The 22,972-nt window shown below is 51.5% G+C and overlaps 1 protein-coding gene and 1 long non-coding RNA gene across 2 annotated transcripts in view; one reads left to right on the top strand and one right to left on the bottom strand.

Moving 5' to 3' along the window:
• Window positions 1-6,733, bottom strand: part of Eeig1 (estrogen-induced osteoclastogenesis regulator 1) — a 32,474-nt gene extending 25,741 nt beyond the window's left edge. Inside the window, exon 1 of the mRNA XM_047524639.1 lies at window positions 5,773-6,733. Coding sequence (XP_047380595.1) covers window positions 5,773-5,918 — 146 coding nt within the window. The 5' untranslated portion in view covers window positions 5,919-6,733. The remainder of the gene's footprint in view (window positions 1-5,772) is intronic.
• Window positions 6,734-14,475: 7,742 nt separating this feature from the next.
• LOC124964528 (uncharacterized) lies at window positions 14,476-21,265 on the top strand. The gene is made up of 4 exons (XR_007104990.1): window positions 14,476-14,606; window positions 16,526-16,642; window positions 20,551-20,665; window positions 21,160-21,265. It is a non-coding gene; the product is annotated as an uncharacterized LOC124964528 (long non-coding RNA).
• The last annotated feature ends 1,707 nt before the right edge of the window (window positions 21,266-22,972 follow it).

Below are 22,972 nucleotides of genomic sequence, written 5' to 3'. Positions count from 1 at the left end.
TGCTGCCAGGCCGGCCCCTACTAACAGTGTGGCCAGCTGGCTGCAAAGGCCAGGTCCAAGGGGCAGACACTAAGGCCAGGCACAGGCTGGGCAGCTTCAGTTCTCACCTAGGCCACCAGCAGCCCGACCTGGCCTTGAAGGGAGTCAGCAACTGACCTGGTGCCACAGCCCTGCTGCCCGCTCTGGCCTCTGCGGCCTACTAGCCTGGCCCTGCCCACTATCCCACCTGCAGGACTTCTCACCACAGACCTCTCTGTCCCCAGGCCTGTACAAAGGCGGCTTCCACAGGGGGCCCCCGGGACTAGGCTGGTGCAGGTAAAGCAAGGGACACAGACCACACCAGGGACCGAAGGGTGTGCTGTGGGGTCAGGAGGAGCCCTGGGCAGGAAGCCCACAGGAGGCGGCAGCTACAAAATCCCTTAAGTCAAACAGCCACGCAGCACTGTTGTCAGATCTCCCAACTTGAAAGAAACTGAAAGTCAGGATTTTTATGTGATCAACAACTCCTGGAGCACCGCATGGCTCAACAACACCCCAGCCACAGGCGCCACTGTGCACCCTCTGAACGACCATCTTCCCAGCACCTTCCACGTGCTAGGCACAGTGCCAGGCCTTCAGGGTGGACAAGACCATGCCCGCTCTGCCCGCCACCCTCTCCAGTCTGTCCCTACCCCTCTCTGCCCGTCACCACCCATAGGGCCAGGTCAGCACTCCACTCTCTCACCAGGCCCCCTTTCATCTTCTCCCTTTGGCAGCCAAGAGCCATCACCCTCGTGGGCAAAGCAGGCCACAATGCTCCCCTGCCCCTCCAAGGACTCCCAAAGCCAGAAGAGTCCAGCCTGTCCCCTTTCTATCACTTATTCTAGACCTTTCCTCCCTTCTCTGTACCCTGACCACGACAGCTCCTGCCTGGCCCCCAAGAGGAAGTGCCTTCCCGCCACAGCCTCTAGTCCACAGTCTTCCCACTTCTTCCAGCTGGAACCACGCACCTCGAGGGCTCCCATGAGCATTCCTTCCTCCAGGAAGCCCTCCCTATTGAGCTGATGTGCCCATCAGGAGACAGTGAGCTACATGAGGGCCAGCTGAGCTACATGAGGGCCAGTGAGCTACTGGTGCTAGTGAGCTACATGAGGGTGGGCACTCACTCAACACCTGATAACAAGGGACAGATGCCTGGACAGAAACACCTCCCGGCCAGTCTGCCAGGGGCTAATGGGTCTAAGAGAAGCCTCCTCACCTCTGCCTGGCTCCAAAGTTCCCATGATGCCCGCCAGGCACACTGTCCCCACCCACTGGGAGCTCACAGGAACAAGGCTGTCTGGTCCTGCTCACCTCTAGAAGTCCAGGACCAAAGATGGACACTGGGTCAAAGTGGAATAGGGACCTGTGTCTGCTGGCCCCTCCTCCCTTCCCAGCGTCTGAGCCACCACAGCACCTGGCTCTGGGCAGGAAGATGGATGCCCGCCCATGTCAGGGGTCCCCCTCTGCCTCTCTGCCCCTGCTCCCCTCACCCCCTAGGTAGAAACCTGAGAATCCTTCTCCAACCTGCCTTCCCAGAGCTCCACACCAAAATATCCATAAGAGTGGGACTCCCACAGTGGTGGACTCAAGTGGCATTCTGCAGCCTTTTCCAAGGACAGTGGGCAAGGGACTGGAGGAACAGGGCCCTGGCCAAGTGTGTGGCACGTGTGAGGAAAGACCAAGCCTGCCTGGTCTCCCTAGGGGCTGGGGCTGGGCACAGGACCTCCAGCTGCATAGCTGACCTGTCCAAGGCCTTTCTCCAAGGCCTCCCATCCCAGTGGGCACAAAGCCATACCCACAATAGGCAGGCAGCGCCTGTGTGGTGAGCAGCCAGGCCCTCTTTCCACAAGCTGCCCAAATCAATCCCCAGCAAAGGCTGGCTGAGGATTCGAAGCTGCCAAAGAAAGGACAGGAGAGGGGCCTCTCCAAGCCACAGCCGGCTGCTCCGCCCGGCACTCTGGAACAGAGCAGGAGCCCTCGCACAGGCCCCTTTCCCTGTGGCCCAGCCCACCTCCTTTGTGCAAAGAGGGGCACTGAGCACAGGGGACAGAGATCAGGGCCAGAGTCTCCCCAGGTTGTCTCTTACTAGAAAGTGACCTGGCAAGTCCCCGCTCTGCCCTAGGCCTCAGTTTCCCCACATACTGGCTAAAAAATGTGCTCTGCTTTCTCTCCTCCTTGCTATGGCACTCCCCTGCCCTGGCACTGCCAGCCATGTGCACAGGGCAAGCCAAAGGACTGGTGCCAGCTAGGAGCACAGCCCTCTCAGAATGTTTGGGATTCTTGGCCTCAGACAGGTTGGCCATTTCTCGACTTACCAGACTTGGCTGGAACCTCTGTTTCCCTCCGGGGCCCTGCTCCCTCCACCCCAGGAAAGCCTCCCACATACATCTGGATCCCTCCACCTAGGAGACTTCCAGACTCGAAATCATTATGCCCCAGTGCTAGCCTGTGCCTGGTCCCAAATCCAGTGACTTCAGCCTCCACCCCCTGCCCCATCTCACGGTCCTGAGAACTCTTCATTTTGTGCCTCACATGATCTAGCTCAGTGCCTCTACACTATCCAGATCTGGACTTTCCTGTACCACCCAATCTACTGAAAGAAGCCTTCTTTAAAGGTCTGGGAATGTCACATGGGTCTGTAGCTGCTCCTCATCCACTGCCACCATACCAGGATAGGGCTTTAGAGCCAGACCTGCTCAAATAAGTCATATCTCAGCTAGTCTCCAGCTGAGTGACATGGGCCCAGTCACTTCAACTCTCCTGATCCCAGCATCATCCATAAGTGAGGACAGCGCCCTTAGTTCATGAGGTGGTTGTGGAGATTCAACTGACCATGCATCTGAGGAGCTGGGCAAGTCCTTGACATGCAGTATATGCACAAGCAAAGGGAGTTTCAACCATGATAAAAGAATTTTCCAATTGCCATTTCCCACGTGGTGACCTCTATCTAGTAAGTGGCTTCACCCCTCTGGCCTCAGTGCCTCTCCAGATGGCAGAGGATTAACGGGGATACCACTTGTAAAACACTCAGCACCTGGCCTGGCACACAGCACTGGGCTCAGAACGTGGTAGCTGTGAGGATTATTGTTCATCATGGGAGGTGTCGGAACGGTAAGGCCCAGCGTACCACCTGCCCTACCTGTTCAAATTGGGTCAGGCAGTGCCTGTTCCCAGCTGTTGCCATGGCACCCAACACAGAGGGAAACACACTCTGGCTAGGAGGGCGGGTGCTGCATGGGTGGGGCCTCAGGCAGTTCACTCTGACAGAGTCCCTGCAGCCAACACTGGCTCTGAGCCATCTCAAAGGTCCCTGGGGTCGGGGGAAATGCACTACTGGATCTGGGCCCAGGATCTAACCAGGTCCAGTCACCCCAGTCCCTACCCCAACTTGTAAACAATGGGGCCCTGGTGCTTTGGAGGGGTGGACTGTGAGACAGGGCTTCTGGGCTAGAGACCAGGGTGGATGGGGTGTGGGTGGAAGGGAGCAGGAACCCAGAAGCCCCTATCTCCTGGGCAAAAGCCCAGCCAAAGCCAAAGTGGCTCTAAACTAGCTTCAGGTTCCAACATCATTGCTCTCTCCAGCCACACCTGCCCAGCAGCAAACAGGAACCCAGCACCCACTAAGTGCCCAGCTGGGGGCCTCAATGTCAGCTCCTCCCCACTCAGGTTTCATCCAGGATGAGGACTGGGAAAAGCTGTTTGGACTCCGCTAGGATCAGGGAATCTGAGGCCCCTTGCCAGGAGAGAAGAAGGGAAAACAGAGGTGAAATCCAGACCATGTGGGCTAAGACCTGGAACTTTCCATACTTCCTGGATGAGGAGGCAGGTTTAGCACAACGGAAAGGCTGACGGGTAGAGTGAGATTGGCTACAGGGCCTGGGAGACCAGGCAAGACCTCGGGCTGGGGTTCATTATCAATTCCTCCCTGGGATTCAACACACTATCCCCATCCTTGTTCACAGGCACCTTGCTGATTCCATGGGGATGTCCCCCTAAAACCTGGGGGGCTAGGGACTGGACCTTCTGCTGCATCAATCTGTCAGACCAGACGCAGTACATACATCTATTCCCCTTATAACCCAAGGGGTGAGTATTACTTCCACATTTTACAAAAAGGAAACTGAGGCTCTGGGGCACAACAGGGTAATGGGTAAAAGCACATCATGAGTTTGATTCTACATTCCACGTTATTAACTCTGGCAAATCATTCACTCTGAACCTCAGTGTTCACCTCTGTAAAATGGGGATAATAAACCTGTGGCGGGGGCCTGGCCTCTACCCCTGCTCCATGACAAAGTCAAGGGGTTGACAGGTGCTAACAAAACAAGCAGTGCAGCAACAATTGCTGGCTCTTGTTATCAGAAAAGTTAGGTAACTCGCCCAAGGTCACCTAGGCAATAACTAGCCAACTCCAGGCCCTAGCTCTGAGTACAGCCCTCTGAAACCACCAGCCACTGTGCAGGGTGGCTGCAGGATCACAGGCTTCCCAGGTAACCAAGGATTGCTACCACCTCCACCGCAAGGGACAACCCTTGTTCAAATTCCTCAGACAAGCTCTCAGAAGAACAGGGAGCCAGTGCACAGAAAAGGTACCCCACTCTGTGTCCACTCTGTGGACCAGATTCCGAACTCTGGGTTGGGCCTGCAGTTCCCCTCTTCTTCTCCACCTCCAGATTCATCCAACAGGTCTCCAATCCAGCCAGGTTCAGCTGACAGTGCCTCCTGCAAGTTCCCTGGAAAGTCACTTATTTCCTCTTTCTAGGCCTCAGTTTCTCCAATTATAACACACATCTCCATCTCAGAATAGTGAGGCAGCTGCAGCTAACAAGCCCACAAGGCCTGAGGAGCAAAGGGCAGACCAAGTGGGGAGGAGCAAGTGTTCCAGGCCGTAAGCCAGGCCCTACATCCCACTCTATCTACTGAAACTTCCCAACGACTCTGGATGAAACCTGTAGTAGGTCCAATTTCCAGAAGAGGAAAAGGGCACCCAGGAACAGCCAGGATTTGAACCCCCATCCTTAGGACTCCAAGGAACTCTCTGGACAGGCCAGGACTATGTGACCCCTAGGTGGGCCCAGTCAGCAAGGAACAGCCTGGGAGCCTAGTGGCATTCAGCAATAAGCTGGGCAGTTAGAGTTGCCACGATGGGAATCAAACCCTTCTCTTGGTTTGCCCCTTCTTTCAGACTGGGCAGCAGCAAGAGCATTTGCAATGCAAAGTAGCCCAACTCAAGCCAGAGGAGGACAGTCACTCAGAGGAGGCTGGACAGGCCAAAATCCAGTCACCACCGGCTAGCCAGACTGGGGAGTGCCTGCGACCTCGCCTTCCCAGTCACAGGAGAGTGCCAGAGAACCTGTGGCTGGCAGAGTCTCTAAATCATATGACAGCCCCACTGGCCAGCTGAACTGCAAGGTAACCTGGAACACCCCTTCCCTACTTGCTCCTTCAAGGCACAAATCCTTCTGGGTTCTACATCCAAGTCTGCAGAATGGGCCTACAGGGTTGCATGCAGGACCCCAAAGGGAAGCTGAAAAACAGAACCTGAGGTATCTGGCTGGTCGCCTGCAGACAGGTGACTGGCACTCTGCCAGCTTACTCAGGCCCGGTTCTGCCTTGTGCAAATCTGCCCAAACACATACTGCCCAGGATCCTCTGGGCTCCAAGGGGCCTTCCACACTTGCCAAGTTACGAGACGGTCTCGCTCACTCTCATCCCAACATCCCCTGCAGAAATGAATGCCCCAGCTCCTACCTTGACGACAAGCTGACAAAATCCCCGCCATCCAGCAGCCGGACCTTGCAGAAGAGGACTCCGTTCACGAACGGGACGGCCGTCAGCTCCTCCAGGGTGAAAGTGGTTTGGAATTTGAATTTCTTCTTCTTCATCAAGAAAGCCATGGGCGAGTTCCCTGAGTCTGAAGCCCCGAAGGCCAAATAAAAGGGAGGGGGTAGAAATCCCCAGGACTCCTTTCCCTACACCACACCCCCTCCTCAAAAACACCAGAACTGGATCCCGCCCAGATGGTGGCGGAGGCGGCCGAGCGGGCGAGGATCTGAGTCCGGAGCCCCAGGTCAGAACGACCAGTCCAGTTCGCAGGCGGGCTGGCTTCACCCTCGGGGAGCCGGGGTTCGGAGGGGCTCGGGGCGGTCCGGGACTTCACCAGCATGTAAACAGTGAGGCATGGCCCGGGGGGCAAGCGCTGGGGCGGCGGGCGGCGCGCGAGCGGCGGCGCGGACCCGCAGCATCCCGAGCCGCGGGCCTCGGGAGCTAACGCCGCGGGCCGGGCGGGCCGGTGAGACCAAGGGTGGCGGGCGGCCCCGCCCCCGCCCCGCTGGCGACGTGGGAGGTGCCCTCGCCGTGCACACGCCCCCGCACCTGGTGCCAGGCGGCCTGCGCAGGTGAGGACGGGGGAGGCGGAGGGCACCCCCGGCACTGCGGGGACTCTGGCGGCCTCTCCGGGAGGTGCGGCGGGGACGCTGCGGTAGGGAACCTCCGCCCGCGGGCCTCCTCCGGGCAAGCACCGGGCAGCCAGGGGCGCCGCCTCCTCCTCGGTCCAGGGACCCGCGCCGCGGGCCCCGGCGGAGCCGAGGCGCCCTCCGGCCCGGCCGGTGGCTTCGCCTCGCCCGCCGCCTCTGCTCAGCACCCGGCGAGCAGCAGTGCCGCCGCCCGCGCCCCCGACACGGCCGCTTGAACTCGACGCTGCGCCCTGCCGCGCCGCTCCGAGACTGCCGAGGCCCTGCTCGGCCGCCCGCCGAGTCGCCGCGGCGCGCTGCAGGCGGGGCGCCGGCGGTCCAGCCCGCCCACGATTGGGCGGCCCGGCGGGGCGAGCGCGGAATGCCATTGGTGCATGGCGGCGTGGGGCGGGATTCGTGGGAGGCAGAGGAACTTGCGGCGCTCCTATTGGTGCGCCGCGCGGCCGGGCCCGCCTCCTCGGGCAGGGCGGAGCGGAGGGGCCGCCAGAGGGGCCCAGGCCGGGCAGTGGGAGGTCGCTGGGCGGGAGCAGGGGCTGGCAGGGCAGAGAAGAGAGCGGGAGCAGAATAAAAGAAGAAACAATGACGAGAAGGAACAGTCTGAAAACTGTGAATGGAGCAGCCTTCCAGAGTCCTGCAAGACTTGAGTTCATTGAGCATTAAAGAAGGCTCGGAAAGAAGAGTCCCATTTCTCAGAAAACTGACACGCAGAGAGACTGTCCTAGACCCAAGCAGATTTCTTCCCCTTCGAATCTGCGAAGTGTCTGCGAAGGCTTTGCCGCGACGGAGGTGACTCGAAGCAGTTCATCACGTAGCCTGGTGACCCAGCTTGTCTCATTCCTTGATGTTATCTAAGCCTTTTGTTGTCCTGTAGTTTCTTAGTTAGGACTGGTGTCACTGGCTAGATTAACTGTTCTGGGGTCGGAGGAACTTTAAGAAGGAGGACGGAGGAACTTCCCCAGGCACTCAGCATTTTGTAACTCATTCTTCCAGTCCCCAAACATTTAGGGGCATTACTCTGAACAGGGACCCAATGGGGAACCCGGTGGCCTTGCCCTCTCTGACCCCTCTAAGCTTAAGAACTGGTGGAAAAGCAGACTGGAATACAAGCAGTCACAAATCTGGTGGATAAGAACTGTAGTAGGAGACATGGAAGGAGCTGGAGATCTCAAAGGAGGCACCTGGCATGCAGGAATAGGAAGGGGACTAAGAGAGAAGGGTTCCTGCAGAAAGCAACCCAAGCCATACTCAGGATGCAGGCAGAGAGATCCACCAGAGACCAGGCATACTGCATAGTGCCCACAGGAAGTTACCAGCACTTCCTTGGCTGCACTGTGGTGTTTTGAGAGAGAGGCAAGAGAGGGCTGAAAAGGCCTGTAGCAGCCTGATCTGCCAGAGTTGTAGACCAGAGTAAGGAGGAAACCAGTATGTTTTGAACCCCCAAAGTGTGACAGGTAGGATGTTCTTTTTCTGGTAAGAAGCTTGCTTTGGCTTCAGATGATGTGGAAGGAAGAAGATGGGAACCAGATGGGTGAGGGGCCTGTTGCCATTAGGGCAATAGAGGATGACTGCAGGATCTCAGCATGGGGAAATGAGAGGAGTCTGAGACACCAGCAGATTGGGAGGGCCAGAGTGTGTTATGTCTAGACCAGTCAGTGAGGACTCCCAATTCTGATTTCTTCCTGCTTCCCAGTGACCCAGGTGGCCATCCATGCTTCTCTCATTTGTCCCAGAATTTAGATACAACAGCCAGATTGAAGAAAAATGATAATAGTAGATACCTGTGCTTCGTGGTATCCCCTTTTGCAGGCAGAGAAATAGAGACCTAGAGAATTTAAATCCCTTGACCTGGGTTTAGACCCTGCTGCCCTGGCTGAGTGCTAAACTGTGCTGTCTATACAGCACAGGAGTTGTGTTCTCATTAATCCTGTCTAGGCCTGGCTACCTGAACCCAGAAGGTAATTTCAGAGAGAGCCAGCCAAGGATATCCCAAGGCCTGGCTGATTCCTCAGCTGTGACCGTGAGTAACCTCAGGCCTCTCCAACAGGAAGTAGGGTGGGCCTTGCTGCCAGGCTTAGGTCCGTTTATCTCTCTGCAGCCTGAAGGCTGGGAACCCAGGAAGTTTCCCTTCCCTCATTTCCCACATGATGTCTGGGGAAGGCAGAAATCATGGTACCAGGACAGGATGCTAGATTTAGGGTAAAACAAACCAGAGTTAGAATCCTGGCTCTGCTGTATATTGGCAGTGTGGGCTCAGTTTGGGACACTGAGGCTCTGGTGCTACACATGGGGAGGCATGGCTAAGATCATTTGTCCTGGAACCAGCAGCTGAGTTCAAAATCCAGTTGGCATGACATTTACCGCTTATGCCACACAAACTTTGGGTGTAGTTTTATATGCATAAAAAGGAATCTTAAGAGACACCCTGAACTTTTCCATCTCTGAGCCACAGTTTCTTCACTTGCAAAATGGAAATAAAAATACCAACCTTTTGCCAGGCACAGTGGTGCACACCTGTAATCCCAGTGGCTTTGGAAGCTGAGGCGGGAGGATTGTGAGTTCAAAGCCAACCTCAGCAATGGCGAGGCACTAAGCAACTCAGTGAGACCCTGTATCTAAATAAAATACAAAATAGGACTGGGGATGTGGCTCAGTGTTCAAGTTCCCCTGAGTTCAATCCCCAGTACCTCCTTCAAAAAAAAAACTTTCTAGAATGTTGTGAGGTCACCTTGAGGATGTGCCTGCCTACAAAAGTCTCAGTCCTGGAAGGACAGAATGTTGCGAGGTCACCTTGAGGATGTGCCTGCCTACAAAAGTCTCAGTCCTGGAAGGACAAGGAGATCTGAGCATGGTCAGTGGGGAGCTCCAGTCCAGCACTCCCACTTTTCTCCACTCCCCCAAACTCCCAGGCATGGTCTATGTTTCTTCCCTGAGGCCCTGATCAGACATGTGAGGAACCCAGCATCGAGGAAGACCATTTGAGGCAAGTTGTCTGGAGAAGGAAATCCAGGGAAATGTGAAAAAGGATGACTGGGTCCTGATTCAGAAGGCATGCTCAAGGAAGGCCTCGGTAATAAGGGCCGCCAGGCACAAAAAGCTCTGGGGGAAGAGGCATGAGTTGGATGTTTAGGGGACTCTGTGACAAATGGAGTAAGTAGAGGGAGCAGAGAGAGTTGCAGGCAGGCAGAGCCCTGGTCGCATGGGCCCTTATGGACCAAGGAGGAGTTTAGATTTTATTTTAAAACTGAAGGGACACCATCAAAAGATGTTAGTGGGGGAGTGACAAGATCCAACATATAAGCCAGGCCTGGTGGTGCACACCTATAATCTCAGTGGCTCTGGAGGCTGAGGCAGGAGGATTATGAGTTCAAAGTCAGTCTCAGCAATTCAGCAAGACCCTAAGCAACTTAGCAAGACCCTGTCTCAAAAAAAAAAAAAAAAAAAAAAAAAAGACTCAGTGCTTAAGCAACCCTGGGCTCAAAAAAAATCTGAAATATGATGTTAAACGTTCCTCTGGCTGCTGTGTGGAGCATGCATTCGTTGCCAGGGGGCAAGCACAGAAGCAGACAGACAGGTAAGGACGATGTTTCAGCCAGTCCTGCAGGAGACAGTGGTGGCTCAGACCATGGCAGAGATAAGAGCAATGGAAAGAGAAAGGGGACACAATTCACAGGAAGCACTGACAGAAGTTGCTGAGCCATGATAAAAGTTGCTCATAGTCATGATTAAGGTTACAACCCAGGAAAGGCTTAGAGCCTCTTGAATATCCCCAGTGTTTTAAATTTGAACGGGTGCCACAATGTTCCTGAAGTTGGGAGGCAAGTAAACTTAAGCACTGGATTAGGTGTGGGGAAGAAAAGAGGAAGGAAGGAATTTAGTGTGACCGCAGCGTGCAGAGCAGAATAGCAGCTGGGAAGAGTGGGAGTGTCCCAACGAATCCTTACCCTTACTTGGCCCTGGACAAACCCTGTGAGGCCATTCATTTAGCACTTTCTCCCGAGAGCAGGAGTTGCACAAGGTCAGACACCACGCACTGGAGTCCCCTGGTCCAGTTCAAGGTCTGTCATGTAGTAGCTGCTCCATAATGGAGGCCAAAGGAATGCATGTGTGGATTCTTGGATGTACATAAGTATACGTGGGGGATGCATGTATGTACATGGTATTTATTTACATATGGTAAAGCATCCCTGGGTTCCATCCCCAGCACTGCAAAAAATAAAAATAAAAATTCAATGTGTGGGAGGCTGAGGCAATACCATCTCTTGAGCCCAGGAATTTGAGGCCAGCCAGAGCAACATAGTAAAACCCTGTCTCAAATAGAAATTTCAGTGTTAAAAGAAAAAAGATATATTAAAAAAAAAACTTCAATGTGTACGGTTCCTTTTCACATAAACTACCCAATTGCAATATTGTCACGTGCATGCAAAGATACATGTTTATACATGCACTGTTGTATGTTATAGCAAACTGCTGGGAACCAGCTAATGACTAGTGATAGCAAGAGGGAGGTCTTGAGGGCAAGGACTGTTTTGTTCCCAGCTTCGTCCTGGGCAACCAGAACAGCACCTGATGCACAAGAGAGCTCAAAAAGTGTCCTGTGATGGGAAGTGTCATCAAGAGGAGGCTGTGTCACTATCAGCAGGGGCCTGAAGAGGTGCGTGCTGAGTTGGGATGTGGCCACCCTCCTGCACAGAGCGAGTCACAGAGCATATTTACGGACAAGCTTACTTTTGTGAAGAAAAACATCCATGTTTACCCATGCATAGAAAAAAATCTTGAACCCAGTGCAGTGGCATATGCCTGTAGTCACAGAGACTTGGGAGGCAGAAGCAGGAGGGTCACAAATTTGAAACCGACCTGGGCGATTTAGCCAGATCCTGTCTGAAAAAGGACTAGGCTGAGTGTGGTGGCCCACACCTGTAATCCCAGCGGCTCAGGAGGCTGAGGCAGGAGGATTGTGTGTTCAAAGCCAACCTCAGCAATTTATGGAGGCCCTAAGCAACTTAGTAAGACTCTGTCTCTAAATAAAACTTAAAAGGGACTGGGGATCTGACTCTGTGGGTAAGCACACCTGGATTCAATCCCTGGTACCAAAACCCAAAAATAAAAACATAAATAAAAAGGACTAGGGATTAAGGACATAGCAGAGTGGTAAAGTTTCTCCCCCACCCCAGAGTTAAATCCCCAGTACAAAAAAAAAAAAAAAAAGGAAGAAAGAGAAGAAGAGAATCTTGAAGGTACATCCAAAACCGTTATTACCAGAGGCTTCCATTGGAGAAGAGGGTTTGGAAGAAAATGTTTACTTTGAATGAATATCCCTGGCTTTAGGGCCTAGGGGTGCACTCAGTGATAGAGCATTTGCCAAATATGTGCAAAACCCTGGGTTTGACCCCTTAGTACCACACACATGCACACACACAATTAATTTTTAAAAATATTACTAGTCATAGGATGAATTAGTTTTATAATTTCACAATGAATAATCATAAGCGTATTTTCCACAAAAACTCTTCCATGCTTCTCTAGATAAAACCCAAGGTTCTTAACCTGGGAGGTGGGGGTGGGGGGTGGGGGGGACTCTCTGGCAGGAGCTGAGCAGTGCCTCCCTAAGGGTCCTACAGCCCAGGGGCCTGAAGGTCCCCGGCTCACCCGCCTTCCCCTGGAGACTCTTACTAAATGTCTGGCTCTGGGTCAAGCACTCCCACCCCGTCCTACCCCATCAGGCACAACACCCACTCCATGCTCATTTTACCCACATTCATGCACAGAGAAAATGAGGGTTAGGCCTCCTGTTTTCTGTCTCCCAGGTCTCAGGACAATACCTGGTACACTCGTGGCATTCACCGGAAGACAGGGGAGGGAGGTCAGGAGTGGGGAAGCGAGGCAAGGGGAGAAAGAATAAAAAAGAAACAGATAAAGGGGAAACTGAGGTAGGGGAGGGAAATGTCACTTGCCCAGATCACCCTGAGGGCAGCTATGCAGCTGGCCTGCTCTCTCGGTCACCTGACACCCAGCACAGCCTGCTTCATACAGCCTGGTCACACCAAGCCGTCTTCCTGGCTCTCCTGGCCAAGAGCAGTCAGTGCTGATTCACCAGACTCCAATCATTTGCAGAACCGGAATGACAGCAGAGCCAGCAAAGCAGCTGACCAAGGGCACATAGATTTGTACTGGACTCCTCAACACCAGTCACACGAGAAGATAAAGGCTCCAAAGAACTTGCCACCAGCAATGTGTCCTGCCGAAGCCTCCCACAGCCAACTCCCAGTTGACCAGCCAGCTCTGCCCTTCAGCCCAGCATGACCATCACTCACAGAGAGTAGTCATGGTTCACAGCACGGGATCTGGGATCAGGCAGCCCTGGTTCCGGCCCAGAGATTACTGAGTCAGAGGGTATTTACATATTTACCCTTGAGAGAGAGAGATACTGCCAAACTGTTTTTCAGAAAGGTTGGGCACATTATTATTTCCAAAAACAAAACAGGAAAGTTCCCATTCCCACACTCCCTCCATTTTTACTAACCCTTTTGAACAAAGTGAAAGCGTTCCTATAGTGCCTGCATGTCTTATATCAGCATGTTTTTAAATTTTTGGCTCTTTGAATTCTTCATTGTCCATTTCCCTTGTTGGTTTTTAAATTAGGGTAGCAATACTTTGTTATTTCGTGGTAGTGACTGTTAACTGTGGTTATTTATGTTAAAGTGTTGCTGCCATTTAATTATCTTTAGACTGAATACGAAGTCACTTTGCCTCAAAGAAGCCCCTTATCAAGCCCCAGCTAAGAGGTTAAACTACTTCAATGGAGGAAGTACTGGATTGGGAGTCAGGAGGTTAGATTTTGACTTCTACATTTGCCCCTGACTCACTGTGTGACTTCCAGCCAGTCCTTCCTCTCTTTTTCCCTCTTGGTTAATTAGGAGCATTGAATTAAATGATCTCTGAGGACCTGTTTACTTCCATGGTCTAGACCAGCGTAAACAACAGAACTTTCTGCAGTGATTGAAATGTTCCATATTTGTGCTGTTCAATATGGTAATTACTAGCCACATATGACTACTGAGCACTTGAAATGGGGCTAGTAGACTGAGGAACTGAGTTTTCAATTTCATTTAATTCAAATTTCAAATTTAAATAGCTCCACATTGCTAATGACTGCCATATTGGACAGGGCAGGTATAAGAGGGTCTACACTTCAGATGGAGCTGTACACAGAGCTGTAATTAGGCAGGGACCAGAGAGTTCCTGTGTGATTTGGGTCAGCTCCTCCACCTCTCTGAGCCTCAACTTCCTTATCTGTTCACTGGAGCTCCACAGCAGACCTCTGCCTCCTGGGATTGTTGGACAGAACTTTTTTTTTTGAGTGCTGGGGATTGAACCCAGGGGTACTTAACCACTGAGCCACATCTCCAGTCATTTCACTTATTTATTCATTATTTTGAGACAGGGTCTTATAAGTTGCTAAGGGCCTCACTAAGTTGTTGAGACTCGCTTTGAAGTTGTGATCCTCAGCCTCAGCCTCCCAGGTCACTGGGATAACAGGTATGCCCCACTGCACCCAGCCATTGGACACATTTGATGAATCAGTGTATGTGAAGGTTAAGGCCCGACATTGCAAATTCAGGCCTGATTCCCAGGTTAAAATGTGAGATTGTGTATTTGCCCATTTATATTATTTCCAGAGACCCATGGGTGGTCTTCCCAGAGCCACTCATCTCCCCTTTCACCTTGGAGTCCAGGTTTACCTTTTTTTTTTTTTTTTTTTTTTTTTTTTTTTGGTACTGGGGATTGAACCCAGGGATGCTTTCCCACTGAGCTACATCCCCAGCCCTTTTTATTTTGAGACAGGGCCTCATTAAATTGCTGAGGCTGGCCTCCAACTTGCACTCCTCCTGCCTCCACCTCCTGATTGCTGGGATTACAGGCATGTACCACCACGTCCAACCAGATTTACCTTCTTAAACTAGTATTTTGGTTCCAGCAGGTCTTCAGCTGAAGTCTACCACTGACAGCGCAAAGTCCCACCTCTTCAGCCTGTGTTCCTCGCCACTAAGAACTGGCCCTGCCTTTACATTACAAGCAGCCAAGCAGCCCAGGAGCCTCCCTGCCCTCAACCAGGTCTGTCTCCTACCTCAGCTTTCCAAAGTCTACCGAGTCCTCATTCATTCACTTCATTCATTCAGTTTGCACTTGCAGGCGTTTATCTCACCAGCTGCTATAGGACTGGGGATGCAGAAAGGGGCATGCAGAGGTGGCCAAGCGATGACAGCTGTAATACACCTGGTTGGGGTGAGGCAGGGAGCAGTTCTGAGAGCAATGGGAGCGAGCGGGGCCTGACCTAGTGCAGGTGGTGAGGACAGGCTCATGAGGAGGTTGCATATGAGCCCAAGCAGGACAAATGGGAAGAAGTCAGTTGGGAGACAGGAGCCAATGGAGAGGATACTCTGAACTGGCCCACAGCAGGAGAGAATGTAGGAACCCAGAGTGGGCGAGGCTAGAAAGGAAGGAAGCCAGGCCCAATCCCCCCCGGGGAACTTAGAGGCCATATTAGTGATGTTGTATTGTATCCTAAAGGTGATGGGGAGCCATGGAAGGTATTAGGGAGAGAGTGATGTGGTTGGTCCTGGTCAGCTTCCCACATGGCCCTTGCTTCCCTGTAAGATTTGGGAATTTTACCTCCACCTGCTGCATTCACAAACACAAAGTTTCCTGGGCCTGCCTTCTGCCTGAGAGGTGACCCGGGTTCAGATCCTAGACCTGACATTCCTTGGCCCTCTTGCTTCAAGGAAGTCATTAGCCTCTTTCACCTTCAGTGTCCTCACCTATAAAATGGAGATAATGACAGCTTCTTTGCACAGTTACCTAAGTCAGGAGGGAGAAGTGCACAGCACAGAGCCACTTAAGGGTTTCCTCTGTGTGGGGTCAAACCAAAGCCACCAAGGGACTAGAGGAGCTTCCCAAAGAGCAGGCTTCTGAGAAGTGTCCCTTGGGCCCAGCCAGCCCCGATAGGCATGGAGGGAGGGGCTGCCTGGGGCCTTTCTTGGACAGCCTGATGCAAGGCTTCCAGGAAGGGGACCTCCTGAGCCTGGACTTGTTCATCTGTACCCTCCCCAAGGCCCACCCAGCAGGCTGGGAGCCTGCCCTGTGGGGCACAGAGCTTGCATAACCTGGCAGGAGTCCAACACCTTTCACCCAGTGGTCAGGGCTGTGTTTACTGCTAAGAGGTGTTCCCAGGTCACCTCCCTGTCCTCACAGATACCTGCATGCACAGAGCCCTTTAGTCTTTGCTGAGTTCTACTCGTTTACTGGATACTTAGTCACAGTTCCCCGTGTTACTGCTGGTGGTGGCTATTGTTTTTAAATGTCAAAAGCATGGGTGGTGGCATTTAGTGGCAAAGCATGAGGGACAGTGGGAGCAGTCAGGGAGAGAGGAGAAGGAGTCAGCAGAGACTGGAGATCCACCAGGGTGCGGGTGCTACCCTCCTCCACCTGTCAGCTCCGGGACTTGGGGCTAATTGCTTGGAGTCTCTAAGCCTGTTTTATATCTGCAAAGTGAGTTTAGTGGCCTCGGGAATTATTTTGAGAATTTGATGATGCTCAGAAGTCATTTATATAATATATGACATATAATGTACTCTTTATGTTATGTAATGTATGAAAGGGTTTGCAGATGTCCTGGCAATAAGATGTGCTCATCAGATGTTGGCTATTAACACCTCAGTCTTCTGGAAGCTGTCTTTACCTTTGTGACTCAGACTCTTTCCCGCAACAGTAGGGAACCTAAACTGTTGAGATTCTCGTACATCCCAGTCTCCGGATGGTCCAAGTCATGAGACCGGGAGCTGGGAAACCTGGATCTCTAACTCCTATTTGACCTTGGAGTCCTCCGACCCTCCAGGGCCTCGGTCTCCACTTGTGAAACCAGAGAGGATAGGCAAGCTTTGGTGCTTGCTAAGGGCCCTGCCCTCTGACTGTGTCTCGGACCTGGAGACCCAAGACGCCGTGCCTGACCAAAAACTCCTTCCTTCCTTCAACAGACTCGATTGCCCAGAATTGCCAGATTGACCTTGCTTGCTGGCCTCTGCTGCTTGGCTGTGGGACCTTGGACAAGTTACTTAACTTCTTTATGCATCCATTTCTGGAACCCCAAAAAGGTGAATCATCACGTTACCCATTTCACGGGGTGTTCGTGCGTAGGGAATGAGTAGATGTTTGCAAAGTGATCAGAACAGTACTGTTTGACTAATCCCCAAATGGAGTGCCCACCGCATGCCAGGCTCTGCTGCAGGCACCACGGGGAGAAGGGTGAGCAACAGGCTGTGGTAGTGAGGGCGGAAACCAACAGCTTGGCCTGCAACCCCCCGCGGCACAGTGGGGTTGACTGTCCTGTTGTCCTGCTGTCCTGCGGGGGCTACGGTAACAATAGCGCCAAGGGCCTGGGCCTCCCCTGGAAGCCATCCCCTGGGCCACGTTCCTGTTCCTGAGCTCTCCTGGAACTCCAACAGCAGCCTCAGTATTCCGCCTCACAGATAAGGGCACACAAGCACAGCCAGGTGGGGTCCACGCCACCCAGGCCCTGCCCTTCACAGGGCCAGCAAGGGACTGGTGCATGAATGAGCAAACCCACGGAGAGCCCTTCACCCAGGGCGAGGAGCTTGGCTGCACTGGGCTCTGCAGAAACATCACAGGCTGTGCTGTCCCCACAGTCCCCTCCTCGTCCTCCTGGCCACTGTCACCAGTGAGCACTTCACTGAATGCTTAGCACTGCAGGCATTGGTCTCAGGTTTTATGCAAAAAATATCTTTTAAAATATCCTCACGGTGGGTTCCAGGTTCCCTTTCATAGGTGAGGAAACTGAGGCACAGAGAGGCAACATCATGTCCAGGGTCCAAGGTAACCGGTGACTTCCATTCCAGAGAATTTGGATCCTGAGCCTGAACTCTTTTTTTTTTTTTGGTACCAGGGATTGAACACAGGAGCACTTAACCACTGAGCCACACCCACAACCCCTTTTTATTTTTTATTTTGAGACAGGGTCTTGCTAAGTTGCTTAGGGCCTCGTTAAATTGATGAGACTGGCTTTGACCTTTCAGTCCTCCTGCCTCAGCCTCCCAAATTGCTGGGATTACAGGCAAGCACCACCGTGCCTAGCCTGAGCTTGAACTCACTGTAAATACAGTCTTCTCTCCCCTCACCCACCCTTTCCCTCCTCCCCTCCCCCTTCTTCTTCTTCCTCTCTCTCTCTCTCTCTCTCTCTCTCTCTCTCTCTCTCTCTCTGTCTCCTCCCTTCCATGGAATTCCCATGACTTTGCATATGCTAACCAAGCACTTCCCCTGAGCTGCACCCCAGTCCTCAAGCTTCACAATGGAATGAAACTGGAAATCAATAGCAAAAGGAAAACTGGAAACACTGCACATATGTGAAATTAAGCAACACACTCCTTAACCACCACTGGGTCCAAGAAGAAATGACAAGGGAAATTAGGAAATACCTTGAGAACACAACATACCAAATTTTGCAGGATGCAGCTAAAGCAATACGAAGAGGGAAGTTTATAGCAATAAACCCATTAGAAAGAAAAAAGATCTCAACTCAAAAGTAGCACACACTTGTCATCATGAACTTCAAGGCTTGCACAATGTTATGTTATAGAAAGTGAAAGTTTAAAGGTGGAAGTCAGGCAGCGGGTGTCCTTAGTTCAAACCCCAGCGGCAGGGGGGGGGGGCGGAGACTGGTGGAAAAGTGAAAGTCCCCTGTCCCCTGTAGTATAGTCCTACTGCCCCACAGATAACCCCTGTTGACAGTATAAGTGTAGACACTTTCAGAAAGTTTTTCAAAATCTTGCAGTAATTTTCTTTCTTCCTCCAACCTCTTCATTCTTGTAAAATATGAATAACATAACCAATTAGAACAAATCAAAAAAATTTTTTAAATGAATAACATAAAACTTATATCTTAACCATTTTTAGCATGTAGTTCAGGAACTGAGGATGTAGCTCAGTGGTAGAGTGCTTGCCTAGCATGTGCGAGGCCCAGTTACTATGAAGAAAAACGTTAAGCATACAGTTCAGTGGAATTAAATGCATTCATATGTGCAAATAACGCCACTACCATCTATAGCTCTTTTCATCTGGTAAAAGTGAAACTCCGTGCCAATGAAACAATAACTCCTTGTCCTCTCCCCTCTCTGCCCCGGCCCTGCCTACGTGTTCTGCTTGTTATCTCTATGATTCTGAATATTCTAAATGGTTTGAGTAACTGGAATCATGTAGTATCTGTCTTTTTGTAACCGACTCCTTTCACTTAGCATGTCTTCAAGACACTAGATGTAGCATATGTCAGAGTTTCCTTCCTTTCTAAGACTGGGTGATATTCCATTGTTTGTATAAACCACATTGGGCTTATCCCTTCATCCATTGCTGGACGCTTTGGTTGCTTCCATATTGTTGCTACTGGAAATAATGCTCTTGAGATTGAGATCCAACTTTAATTCTTTTGGGTATATACCCAGAAGTGGAGTTGCTGGGTTGTATGCCAATTCTATTTTCTGTGGTACTGGGGGCTGAATCCAGGGCTTTGACGATGCCACAGCTCCTGCCATTTTGGATTTTTCTTTTTGTTGTTGTTGTTTGTTTGTTTGTTTATTTGTTTTATGCTGGGGATTGAACCCAGGGTGCTTTACCACTGAGCTGCATCCCGAGTCCTTTTTATTTTTAATTTTTAGACAGGGCCTTGATAATTGCTGAGGCTGGCCTTGAACTTGGGACCCTTCACTCTCAACCTCCTGAGTTGCTGGGATTACAGGCACACCCCATGGAATCCAGTCTGCTTTGCCTTCTTAAACCAGGATTCCGGTTCCAGCAGGTCTTCAGCGGAGGTCTGCCTCTGACAGGGCAAAGTCCCACCTCTTCAGCCTGTGTTCTGGGCCACTCAGAACTGGCCCTGCCCTTACACTACTGTCATGTGTACAAGCTGCCCACCAGCCCAGAAGCCTCCCAGTCCTCCACCCGTGTGGATCCTACCCCAGCTTTTCCAGGTCTGCCAAGCCCTTCATTCATTCACTTCATTCATTCAGTTTTCATTCACAGGCTTTAATTTTCATGAAGTTCAATGTGTCTACTTTTTGTTTTGTCACTTGTACCTTTGGAGTCTTATCTAAGAAATCATTGCTGAATCCAGTGTCATGAAGATTTTGCCCTATGTTTTCTTCTATTTTATAAATTGAGTTCTTATGTATATATGTCTTTGATCCATTTTGAGTTCACTTTTGGAGATGGTGTTAGATAAGGATCCAACTTCATTCTTTTGCAGAACCAATTGCTGAAAGACTTTTCCTCATTGAATGATCTAGACAACCTTGTCAAAAATCACGTGACCATATATGTGAGGTTTATTTGTAGCTTCTCCATGCTATTCCAACAGTCTACATCTCTGTCTTTAGGCCAGTACCACACTGTTTTGATTACTATAGCTTTATAGTAAGTTTTGAAACCAGGAAGTATAAGTTATCCAGCTTTGTTCTTTTTCAAGATTCCACACCCCCCCCCATTTGGGGGTCCCTTGAGATTCCGTGTGGGTTTTAGGATGGATTTTCTGCAAAAAATGTCGTTAGGATTTTGAAAGGAATTGCATTGGATCTGCAGATTGCTTCAGCTATTATAGACACCTTCATGATATTAAGTCTTCCAATCCATGAACATGGGATCTGTTTCCATTTATTTATGTCTTCTTTTATTTCTTTCAGCACTAGTTTTTTGTTTGTTTGTTTTACAAAAGTTTATTCTTAAATTTACAACGGACTCCAAGACAACACTTCATTGTAGCTGTTGGTGGCAAAAGATGTTATGGCAGGGATCCTGATGTTTAAATCAGAATGGAATCAATGGTCACCATCATCTCAGGCACAAGGAACAGCTTCCTTTTTGCCAGATTTCTTGTTTTCACCTGTAGTCAGGGGACCCTTCCCCATGGCCCCCTTGTCTCCCCAAGTTTCTCCTGCTCCTCTTTGAAAGCCTTCTCTTCCTCATCCGTCTCCTTGGCCTGCTTCTTGGTCTGTTTCAGGGACTTCTTGCCATCTTTGCAGCTGGGCCTGCCACCCCTCCCCCAGACCTTGCTCCTCAGCTGGAAACTCAGCACTGTTTTGCAGTTTTCACCCCGCGCAGTCTTTTTCCACCTGGTAAGTATTACCACCTCCTCAGTATTTTCTTCTTCTTGATGCTCATGTAAATGGAATTGTTTTATAATTTCCATTTCAAACTGTTCATTATTAGTTTGTAGACATGCAATTGACTTGTTTATTTTTAAAAGCAATCACACAATATACATTGTTTACCTGCTAGTGACTCTTAAGGGGCTGCTCCTTGTGGGGACAGTCTTTTCAGGACTGCACAGTCGTCCAGGATGAGGTCATCCACGCCAGATTCAGCCAGTTCCATCAGGATGTGTGTGGGGTGTTTGCACGTTCCTATTTCAAGTCACACTGCAGTGGGCATCCTGGTACATGCCCCCTGGGTGCAGGTGGGAGGGTCTGGGTCATTTCCCAGTAGAACCTCTGGACCAAAGGGCAAGAACGTTTCAAGGTTCCCTCTGGGATGGCCAAGCCAGCTTTGCCCAGAGGACAGGAGGGGGCCGGTTCCCCTCCCCTGACTACACCTGCTGCCCTCTGCTCAGCAGGTTGATGTGAGCTCTATCTGCTGTGTTGTTCTGCCAACCCGTGAGAACAGTCCAGGGTGAGTGCTGCTGCCATCAGATCTGCAAATTGACTGTTCCTGAAGCACCCGTCAAAAACCCCAGCATTTGTTCATTTAGGGAAGCCAGGAATGTCCCAAATGAGCCATTGGAAAGAAGCCAGAGTGGCTCTGCGAGAACCGCCAGGGCCTGCCGGGCCTCTGATTAGCATCTCCACACAGGCGGGGCAGCTGGGCGGCGAACTCCCTCCCAACAGCCAGCCAGCAGTCTTCTCCCTGAATCATCATGACCCTGCAAACAGGGCGCAACAGTGATTAACATCCTTCCGGGACGCTTGGTGGCAAATGTCTCCAGGACACATCCACAGGTCTGTCCTGCTGCTGCCTGGAAGAAGGCTGCAGACATTCCACCGTGATTGAGGGTGGAGAGGTGGAGCAGGGTCACAGAGGGAGCGGCCGGTTACCTGGGGATCAGGGCAGGGTCCTTATCAAGCCCTGTCACCACTGCTCAGGTGACCTTTGGCAAAGCACTCACTCAACCTGTACATGCTGTTCCCTCTCACCTGGGTACCTCCACACTTTGCCTGGTCCCTCCTTGGCACTCTGTAGACCTCAGTTTCTGTGTCATTTCTGCAGGACCCTCCCTGACCCCTCCAGGGAGGGATGGCCCCTTTGTAAACATTCTTAGAGTACCAAGCCTGCAACCTTAAAACAATGACAGCTGCCCACGTGGGTCATTGTGATTTCTGCCGATCTCCCCTGAGGCTGTGAGGTCCAGCAGTAGGACCTGTGTCTCAGTCTGGATCCCAGCACGTGAAACAGTATCAGACATGTACCTGGGGGATAGTGTAGCACAATGGATAGAAGCAGGACATGGGAGCCAGGCTATCTAGGTTTAGATCTGCAAGTTACTAGGATAAGTGACTGAATCTCTTTGCACCTGTAGAATGGGGATAATAGTAGCTACCTGATGTTATGGGTGTCAGGAGGGTTATATAAATCCATATGTGAAAGTACTTGGAATGGGTGCCTGCCCTGAAGAAGGTGCTGGGTCAGTTGGCATTAAGTGCCAGAGGTTAGACGGTCTCCCAGGTTCCATCTGCAGCAGGCACTGTGGGTTAGGGTTAGGCTGCCTGTCCAGTGTCCTCCTGCATGGGACACTGGACATGTTGAAAGCAGTCAGGGATGTTATCATGTTGGTGTCGAAGTCGTGGGCCAGTAGCTCTGATAATGGTGACAAGTCCCTCAGCTGCACCTCTGCTCACGTTATTCTGACCTGGCTGCCTGTTCTGTGCCCATCTTTGACTGCCGCCCCTGCCCACAAGAGCCTAACTTCCTCGCACCACCTGGCTCAGATTCCTCAGAGTAATTTTTTTGCCATCACCTGCTGGGGCAGAGCTTTGCTGACCTGGGGCAGGTTTCCTAGCAAGAAGATTAGCTGACGACTTGCAATGGCACAGAAGTTCATGGCAGGGGGCTTGGACCATACTGCCTTCCTATGCTTGGACCTCAGAACAGCTGCCATGTAAGGAGCCAGCATGTTGTCTGGGGATTCATCACCAATCAGGTTTTCTGTTTGCAGAGTACACTGGATAGTCTTTGGGGAGCCATGCAGCCAGTACCTGACCCTTCTCTGAGAACTCCTTAGAAGGCATCTTAGTATGCCTGATCCCACCCCATTGGCTGACTGGATACCACCTGACCCAAGATTGGCCAATCAGATTCTACCCTGGGATTTTGGAGTCAGAGCTAGCCTGTTAGCATATGCCCAACCCACCACGGGGTAGTTACCTGCC

This window comes from Sciurus carolinensis, chromosome 14, assembly GCF_902686445.1.
Source record: "Sciurus carolinensis chromosome 14, mSciCar1.2, whole genome shotgun sequence".
In the NCBI taxonomy this organism is placed as follows: domain Eukaryota; kingdom Metazoa; phylum Chordata; class Mammalia; order Rodentia; family Sciuridae; genus Sciurus; species Sciurus carolinensis.
The sequence above is the reverse complement of the archived record's forward strand: the minus strand, read 5'-3'. Positions and strand labels throughout refer to the sequence as shown.